This window comes from Anoplolepis gracilipes, chromosome 10, assembly GCF_047496725.1.
Source record: "Anoplolepis gracilipes chromosome 10, ASM4749672v1, whole genome shotgun sequence".
Classification (NCBI taxonomy): Eukaryota; Metazoa; Arthropoda; class Insecta; order Hymenoptera; family Formicidae; genus Anoplolepis; species Anoplolepis gracilipes.
This window is the reverse complement of record NC_132979.1, coordinates 7,801,772-7,811,489: the sequence shown is the minus strand read 5'-3', so window position 1 is coordinate 7,811,489 and position 9,718 is coordinate 7,801,772. Positions and strand designations below refer to the sequence as shown.

At 31.0% G+C, this 9,718-nt stretch overlaps 3 protein-coding genes across 4 annotated transcripts; 2 read left to right on the top strand and 1 right to left on the bottom strand.

Moving 5' to 3' along the window:
• The first annotated feature begins 508 nt into the window (after nt 1–508).
• Nucleotides 509–1,819, top strand: Arpc3a (Actin-related protein 2/3 complex, subunit 3A). Its single transcript, XM_072900217.1, has 4 exons — nt 509–667; nt 1,044–1,220; nt 1,282–1,477; nt 1,565–1,819. The coding sequence occupies exons 1-4, from the start codon at nt 662–664 to the stop codon at nt 1,717–1,719; spliced, it is 534 nt and encodes a 177-aa protein (XP_072756318.1). The 5' UTR covers nt 509–661; the 3' UTR covers nt 1,720–1,819.
• A 307-nt stretch (nt 1,820–2,126) lies between these two features.
• On the bottom strand, nt 2,127–4,586 carry Rpl15 (ribosomal protein L15). 2 transcript variants are annotated; one of them, XM_072900214.1, is made up of 5 exons: nt 4,465–4,586; nt 3,910–4,090; nt 3,211–3,347; nt 2,828–2,938; nt 2,127–2,445 (listed from the first exon to the last, which is right to left on the bottom strand). In XM_072900214.1, the coding sequence occupies exons 2-5, from the start codon at nt 4,079–4,081 to the stop codon at nt 2,251–2,253; spliced, it is 615 nt and encodes a 204-aa protein (XP_072756315.1). In that variant the 5' UTR covers nt 4,082–4,090; nt 4,465–4,586; the 3' UTR covers nt 2,127–2,250. The 2 variants fall into 2 exon arrangements, with proteins under 2 accessions (XP_072756315.1, XP_072756316.1); XM_072900215.1 differs by lacking the exon at nt 4,465–4,586 and adding an exon at nt 4,212–4,327.
• Nucleotides 4,587–6,210: 1,624 nt separating this feature from the next.
• Nucleotides 6,211–9,714, top strand: LOC140669957 (uncharacterized). Its single transcript, XM_072900213.1, has 4 exons — nt 6,211–6,619; nt 7,692–7,876; nt 8,135–8,503; nt 8,702–9,714. Exons 1-4 carry the CDS (start codon nt 6,286–6,288, stop codon nt 8,933–8,935), a joined length of 1,122 nt encoding a protein of 373 aa, XP_072756314.1. The 5' UTR covers nt 6,211–6,285; the 3' UTR covers nt 8,936–9,714.
• The last annotated feature ends 4 nt before the right edge of the window (nt 9,715–9,718 follow it).

Genomic DNA, 9,718 nt, shown 5'->3' with positions numbered 1-9,718 from the left:
TAATGTATACAAATAAAAGGGTTAATAAAGAAAAAATTAAGAATAAAGACTTTTAGAATTTAAATAAAACATTAACAAAAAATAGATAAATGAGAGCCAAAAGCTTTGTAAATAGTGCACAAATTATTTTATTTAAAACAGAAACAATCCTAAGAACTTAACATATTGATGTTTATAATACTATGTATAAGCTTTTGATCAATTTTTTGATATATATATATATCAAAATATATACATATTTATTTATTTATATCTGTCTAAGAATTAGAATTCTTGAACTTTTTAATTAATCTCTTTTACATATTTTCTTGATATACTTTTTAGTTTAAATTTTTACACAATAATCTATCCCTTTACACTTTACACACTTTAATTGAATAAAAAGGAATAATCCTTCTATAGAGTGTTTTTAACGAAGGAATTATGTGCAGATTATTTTGACATATTCAAATTTTTTTTAATTACAAAGGAAGAAAGATCTAAAAATGGTAGGTATTTATAAATATCACATAGTGAAGCCATCAGCCATCTATAAGAACACACCGCTTATCAGTGTTCAATAGTTTGACGTATCGCGTAATGTCATAGCACAACAGCCCATGTATTATTCACTGCAATAGACGAAAATATCCGTTAGGAGACCAATTATTGTATCGTCATCATGCCCGTAAGTTTTTGTAGTAAATTTGAAATTAATATGAACGAGAAAAATGTTTCAAACTAAATATAATTGCGAGGGCGTTACCCGAGTGACATAACCATAATGCAATGTTATTTGCTTCTCTTTTTTCAGTTTTAATTAAATTTTTGCTTTAATTTTTTACCCACATTACGAACATTTAATTAAATATTTTGAAAATTATCGTGTACAGAATTTATGACATACATTTGATGATAAACAATACATATATGGAGATTAATTACTGTAGTGAAAATATGTTATATATCTCATCAGTAATGGTTTATACAAACTTTCCCTCTCTCTTTCTCTAACACATAATTGTAATTCAGATCTTTTTATTTATATATTGTTCAAATATTAGGCGTATCATTCAAGCTTCACAAAGAGCCATGGCACAATCGGAAACATGGCACTGTTACCAATCAAGACCACGTTCAGAGGTCCTGCGCCTCCTTTTAATAACAAAGAACAAGATATAATTGATGAGGCATTATATTTCTTTAAAGCAAATGTATTCTTCAGGACATATGAGATTAAGGTAATGTTTTATATTGTGAAATAATACAATTCTGTATACATAAAGCTATGTTTTTTTACAGAGTGAGGCTGATAGAGTTTTAATCTATATTACTCTATTTATTACCGAATGCTTGAAGAAGTTACAAAAATGTGCAACGCAACCACAAGCTATGAATGAAATGTTTTCTCTTGCTATCTCTAAATTTGATATTCCTGGTGATGCTGGTTTTCCTTTGAATTCTGTATATGCCAAACCAAGCAGTCCTGCTGAAGCTGGCAAGTATCAATACACTATTGAATAATGCAAAAGTAAAAAATATATATCTTTCATATTTTTCATTAATATTACTGATAATTTTACAGATCTTATGAGACAGTATCTTCATCAAATCAGACAAGAAACAGCTGTTAGAATTGTTGAAAAAGTTTATGGTGAGGATGGAAAGCCAAGTAAATGGTGGCTCTGTTTTGCAAAAAAGAAGTTTATGGACAAATCGTTGTCTGGACCTGGGCAATGAATTATTATTTTTTTTTTATTATGTATTGTATTGTATTGAAGATGGTCCAAAACTGGACCCCAAAACGTTCAATTAAATTTTTTTTTTCAAAAAAAAGAAACGTGAATTATTTTCAAACTTATACCTTACGCTTTGTATTGCTTTTCTCTCAACTTCTCTTGTTATTAATATATTGTTTCAAAAAGTGCATGCGTATAATCAAGAAATAAAGGAACTCGAAATAATTTTCCCTCTTATTTGTTATCTTTTGTATATTAAATTTAACAATTTTTTTCTATTAAATTTAATCTTTAATTTCCATAAATTTATCCTCTTAAATATTTAAAGCTGAATATACCTTAAATTAATACTTTCGCAAAAATTTTAACCAAAAGAAAATGGGAATTAATAATACTTGCGTACTAAAATTTTACAATCTTAAAGAAAAAGATATTTATTTGTTTTACAAAATACATCACAATATTGATATAATGTAATGTATAACAAATAAATGATGTATTTTGTATTGCATGGAGGTTACAAATAATATAATTATCGCTTTCTGCGAAGAGATAGCGTATTTCGTCGCTTCCAAGCAGCACGACGCGAACCACCGATCGTTTGAGAATAACGGTGTCCTTTGCCTAATCCACGCGAGCTTCTACCAGCGGAGGTCTTACCACGAAGCTCACGGTGCTTGTGTACTGCATTGCATACCCAGTTCACTTTAGGATCGTTACGGATTGCCTAAAACAAGAAAAAAAGATTTTAATTTACAAGAAATAAATTTTTAAGGTAGTTCTCGAAATTTATCTCGTGTTCAGACATCCAAGGAAGATAAAAAATCATTGTTTATTCATTCGTGATATAAGATAATCATCATATGTACATTAAAAATGAAAATATATTGATATATTTGTTTTGTTACAATTATTAACTGATATTCTTTACTTTCTTATTCTTGATATATAGGAGAGTTTTTAAATTCATCAATTGATCAATTGCATGATGAATTAAAAAACTCGCCTATATATCAAGGATAAGAAAGTAAAAAATATCAGTTAATAATTGTAATAAAACAAATGTAGTTACTTTAAGGATAATAATATTAATAAATTTTGAATATTACCTTGTGGGCAGGATCAATCAGAATTACTTCATAGTATTTGTATGAAGAGTCTTGGGCTACCCAATAACTATTTAGCACTCGCAATCCACCGCAACGGCGACCAACGCGTTCCTGTAAAATAATATTTAATAAGAAATGCTAATAGAAAAACAAGATTATAATCTTTAGATAAATAGCAACTTCAGACATCCAAGGAAAAAAAAAATCAATGTTACTCATCGTAAAACAGTTTTATCATCATTACAATTCATAGAAATATAATTTGTTCAGTTCATTAATTAATAGAATTTTAGAAATTTTTTTGTGACTGATACAGTCCATCATATATTTTAATATATTTAAGTTTTTTTTTAATTGTAACTTTAGATATGTGAATAACTTACTTCAGCAACCGATTGTAATTTTCTCGTGGGTTTCAACTGATTGACACCATGGCTTTTTGGCTTGCCATAAGTCGCACCCTTAGGAACTGGACGCTTGCGTCCACCACGACGCACACGAATTCTGAAGATGACAAAACCTATCGCAAAAGTAAAAAATATTGTGTTTACTTTGCATTCATTATCATCTATAAATCACAATTTCAGTTAATCAAATATATTTCAGTAGTTGGTATGGTATTACTCTCTTCATGAAACTATAAGAGTGGTGCATGAACCAATTCATCATATAATTTTGTGTGATATTGCATACTTTGCTCTAACTTTATATTAATTATAAAGACACAAATACAAAGGCAGTTCAGTATAATTACATAAGACTGAGTTTGAATATAAAAATTTACCAACAGTCATGGAGCCATTCCTCACAAGATAGGAAGTGTGTAGTATAAAATGTCCAAATCTAAAAAAAAAGAAACAATTCGACAAGTTTGCGTGATATCCCCATGACTCTCATAGATCACAAGAGTGCTAAACCGGTATCGAAACTAAAACTTTCATCTTATATATATCTGAAGCGATTACGTTACGTGTTACTATACTAACTGCCTTTGTGTAAAAAAAAAATTCAAACTAGATACTTTCAATCAAATTAAATATTTTTACACAAGTCTAAAGTATATAATCCCAAAAGTAATTTACCTTGCTTGGCTTTGTAGCCCAAACGACGAGCCTTATCAGGTCTGGATGGTCTGGGAGCACGATGTAGCTTGGTCAACTGACGGTACTGCCAGCACCGGATACGCAGCAAGAAGCGAAGCACATCGCTTTGCTTCTTGCGATACAACTCCTGCATATACTTATACGCTCCCATAATTGATCCCTACACAAAGATAAAAGGAAAATAGACTGTTAAATAGTGCACCATCCATACCATGATGATTGCTAGCGCAACTTATTTTCTCTATACAAATAATTTGTTTATTATTTATACTATATATTACTTGTACTATTATTCGCGTGAAAAAGTGCCTCCGAAATGTGCGAGTTACACGAGAAGGTCGGAAACGCGACCAAGTGTGATCCGCGAGGTTAGCGTTACCGTTATAATTGATATAAATATTCGATAAAAATATATCTGAAAAATATGAATATATTGAATCGTGGAAAATTCAGCGATCACACTCCTCGCGTCTCGAGTCACGTAAAATTCAGGATGTTTGCGATAAAACGCGATTTCCAGCGAACATTACTCACCCCACACGGATCGTAGTGGAAAGAAACAGAAGGAAAGAATCCAATGCTCGCTGATGGAGCCACTTCCGCGTGGCGCGGAAACTTCCCACATTGGCGCTTTCGTCGAGCCCGCTGACATCAGAGACCTCAGGGTATCGATCACGTAACTTTTCCTCTAGGACGGAAACGTGAGAGGTGGAAAATTTCAAAGTAAAGGTGAAAATTTTCACTTTTCGCCGAGGGCAAAATTACGTCATCGTTACCCTGAAGCACGTGACAAGAAACACGTGCATGGACATTCGTTGACAACTCCGAGGCAAACTGACGGAAACATATATATATATATATATATATATTTGTACGAATTATAAATTAAATACATACATATATACATATATATATATATATATATGTATATATGTATATATATATATATATGTATATATGTATGTATTTAATTTATAATTCGTACATATATATATATATATATATATATATGTATGTATATATGTATGTATTTAATTTATAATTCGTACAGAGACTTATACACGTGGAACTGATGTATATCAATATGCAAAATCTGGGTCAAGTTCAAAATTACGTCGGTATTTAAAATCATATAGCACTCCCTCCCTTATGATTTTTCCTCCAATATACGTATATTGAAAGTATATAATTTTAATTATTTTTTTAAATGTACATACATATCTCAAATACTTTATTCAGATTTTTTTAAACATAATCATTTTCAATGTATACGATTCTCTTTTAGCTTTTATTTTCCTCTATTTATTCTTTTTTAATTTCTGAATAGTATATATAATCTCGCGATTTATTTTCAATTAATTTTTTTGCTCTTACTTATAATTATTTATATTTAATAAGGGAATAATATTGTTAGTATTTTTGTTATTATATACATAATAGAATGCTACTCTCTCACTTTAAGAACTTTTTATTATCTTAACATTGACCGATCATAAAAGATTATATATGGGAATATCTTTGTGCTTGGATTATTATATGTATATACAAATAATGTTTTTAAAATATATTTATATATATCAAGTGTTTATTAAAAAAATAATTTCCTTTTATATTATTTTCATTTAATTTCTTTTCAATGTTGCTCATCTCAAATTCTGTATTGAAAATTTATTCAAATATAGTTTCTATGTGTTTATGTATTTTTAAAAATTATGTAACACTTCAACGTATTAAATTTCACGTTTGTTTAGTTTTCTAAATTTCGACTTTACTTATTTATACTTTAATTTTTATTATATTTGAAACTTTCTGTTTATATTTATATTATACAAAAATAATTTCTCTTAATACAGAATTATTTACAGTACGTACCATACGCATTTTTTAAATTTCTAAATTTACTTTTCCATCTTATTTTATATAATTCCCTAACAACACACATGTTCAAAAGATGTCTATAAGAGATCCATAGGGTGTTAAAACGTGTTTCAACATTCTACAGATTTCTTATAAACATTTTTTCTGAACATGCGTGCTGTCAGGGTTGTATTACACGTTAATTCTTTGGATTCAAAAAAGCAACAGTACATATATGTGACTTCGATGCATCGAAATATATAAGGAGTAGGAAAATAAAGACATGTAAAGCACAGTTGGGAAAGACACGTATCTGTCGTTACACCTGCATACCGAAGAGATTCCGGCGGCGAAACGGCGCGGTCGCAATATCGAGCGACCCGGTGACCTCTCCGGCCGGTGGAATTGATTATTTTCAGGAGAGTGAGTTACCCTGTATAAAATATATACATAACGCATCCACCAGCTAGAGGCATGACGCTGGTCAGGTAGTCCGTCATGGAGAGCCGCTCGGGTAGCATAAAGGACCCCATTTATTACCCGGAGAACGATGGCACGTCGAGCGCCGGCGGCGGCGGTGCCGGGGAATCTGCCGACAAGAGCCAACGCAGCTCGCTCAACAGCCAGGATATCAGTCTCGATGACAGCAATGCGCTCAAGGTACCGCGAAAATTCATCACCAACTGGCGACAGGCGTGCGATCGGACCCGCGATCGGACCAAGGACCTGCTGAAGAGATGGCGAACGACCAGCAGCAACATCGACGAGCTCGCTCCCGCGTCCGTCGTCGTCCCCGACCTGGAGCAGCCCAGCTGGAGTGTACACGTGTGGAGTGAGTATGCTATATGTATATATATATATATATATATATATATTAGCTAAACTTATTATTTTTTCTTGATCAATTTGAATTATTGTGTAAAGGGAGTACCTTGCGGAATTATTATATATGCGGTTGATTTTTTTTTAAATAATTAAAATAATTGTAAAATTGTAACTCATCATTTTCATAGATAATTTTTAAATAAATTGTATGTGAATTGAATTTTATATATATGTAGGTTTTATAGGGATCTCGAAAAATTTGGTGTATTTATTCAAAATTGAAGGATCCCTATTTTATTTTATTAAAGTGATTTACTATCAGTGACAATAAATAATAATAAGCTATATAATCATTATTTAATTAATATAAATAATGAATTACTGTTACTCAAAATTAATTTTGAGACACAGAATGTTTAAACTCTCTACGTACCTAAACATTATAAATTGTCAAAAGTATAAATAAACTGTAAGACATTTGCTTTGTTATTATTTATGATTTTAATTATATAACAGTCGACTCTCTCTCATTATCATAAGATCAGTTCTTCGATAAACATCTCAACATGAAAAATTTTTTTTTCGATAAACGGAAACGTTTTTGTTTGCGGAAACATTATAAATTACTTTTTAACATATAGTCTTCTCAAAAAATTTAATACTTAGTGAAATTGTGAGTTGATCTTTATTTTTTATTATTTTTTTCAATACTAGATTTCTAACCTTTTATTTTTAATTTTTGCCATTTAAATTGGAGACACCCTGTATAACTCCTTGCAGTCCTCAGTTATTGACAAATTAATGTATAATTATATTGTTTAGTAACCTTTACATTTTTCTTTTGTAATTTGTGCTATTGCGTTGAAGAAGGTCATAAAGTTGATCGAAACGTACGTTTTTATCATAATAGATTAATTTGTTACACTGAGAATAAAAAAAATTTTTTTTTGCACTAATTACGTTTTGCTCTCATTAGCCAATATTCTAAGTTAAAACTACTTTTTTCCATTATTTTACGACAAATGAGAATATTGATGATCTACATTAAAGCTACATGATTAATTACTGTGATTTAATAGCAACCTGGGTAAGCCGCTTTCCGAGCGATAATAGTTTGTCCGCCGTTAATGAGCTCGATAAAATCGGAGGTTCAGAATCCTTAGCACCAATACAGCGTGATAAGTTCTCTCATTTTTTTACGTATCTCTTGGACCACGATAGAGACGGTTACATCAACAGAAAGGATTTCTCACTACTCTCGGAGGTAGAGTTTATAAATTTAATTTTTAATTAGTATAACATTTTTGTTATTTTATATGTAAAATTGGTAGAAATAATGTAAACATTATTTTCTCTTTATATTTTTATGAAAATTATATAAATATTCATATGTATTATATTAAGAACTGACAATGAGTAATGCATAAAAAGTAACATATATATATTGCTGATTTATAAATACACTTATCAATAAATTTGACATATAAATGAATAAAAATATCTTTTCTTGAAATTAAAAAAGCGTTTGAGAAGATTCGCGGATTGGTCATGGAATGGTCCGGAATATTTGAGGCTGCTGGAGATCGAAAACGGATTCGCAGGATTGATTCTTCAAGACAAGAGGGAACCCGCAGAGTCGGATAAAAAAGTCGACCTCGAAGGCTGGCTGTCCTGGTGGGCGAGAATTGTCGCACCGCTGGATGGTGCGAGCTTCAACGACATGCCGTTCTGGATCAAAGTTATGCCCAGAGTGTTCTTTCTCGCTATAAATAGCTCCGGTAGCGGGATGATCAGCAAGAAGGAACTGAGAGCCTTTTACGAATCCGTAGTCGGCTTCGACACTGACAGGACAACCAAGTGTCTGGATATCGCATATGATTCCATGACTTCGGTAAGTTAACGCAATTATAATAACTAATTATAGTAATGTAATTATAGGAACAAAGATTTTCGATGAAATTATTAATTAAAAAAATATAGAATTATAATTACTCTAAATTATTTTCAAATTACATAAATATAAAATTAATTATTTGACAATTAAATTATGTTTTGAAATTTGATATAACAACAAGAAATTTGTTAAAAGAATGGAGATCATCCCCTCGGCTGGGCGCAATATCAGCTAGTGTTCGCCAACTTCCTGTTCGGTCGCGGCCCGTTCGGTCCGGGAGAGCATTTCCTAGGCATGACAGATTCCTGCATAATACGTGATAACACCATACCGTTTCCCATCGATTATTCTGCGATGAACACACCGCGGGATAAATTAGAGGTGTACAGCCCCCATTGTAAGAGCAACAGACGAAGCGTCGTAGTCTAACAGTGAAGTCATGTAAGACAGTTCCTTCTAGTTTTGTTGACGTAACGTGCACAATTATTCCTCGAGAGTGCCTAACATTTTATTCTGTACCTTAATATATACCGTATTTAATATAGATTTATAGATGTATTTTAGTGAATTTGCAAAAAAATCGCGATAAGAGGATCAGAGAGAATTAAAATAATGTTTTGCACAATTATTCCGGTGTGTACAAAAAATATACAAAAAATATATATATCGACTTTCTATTAAAAATATAATTAATTTTATCACATTCCAATACATCATCACACTGCCATTTATTTTATGAGAGCAATATGAGTATCCCATATCAAACGCATATGTCTATTTTAGAGTATATAGAACATAAAAAAAGCTTTATTCTTACATTGAAAAAATATATATTTAATCAAAGTTAATATGAAGCCGTAATGTTCAATTTCGTGTGTAGGAAAATATTGATATCATTTAATATAAAGTAGGGAAATGTACTTAAAAAATTTTTATTTCAAGCGCATGGCACTTAGTATTTCTTACACGAATTCGAATTCATTGACACATGGATATTACATGAGACATGATTTTCGCAGTAATATCAATTTTGATATTTCATTATACGAAGCGGGCATTTCTACATAATTTATTGTGTGTTGTCTACAAATAATGAGAAAATAAGAATGACACTCCTTTTTTTCGCCTATGTATGTATATGTTTGTACTTACATTAAATATTTATAAACAATTCTATCCCCGTTTTACCCCGCCCACCCTCCCTCCCTTTCA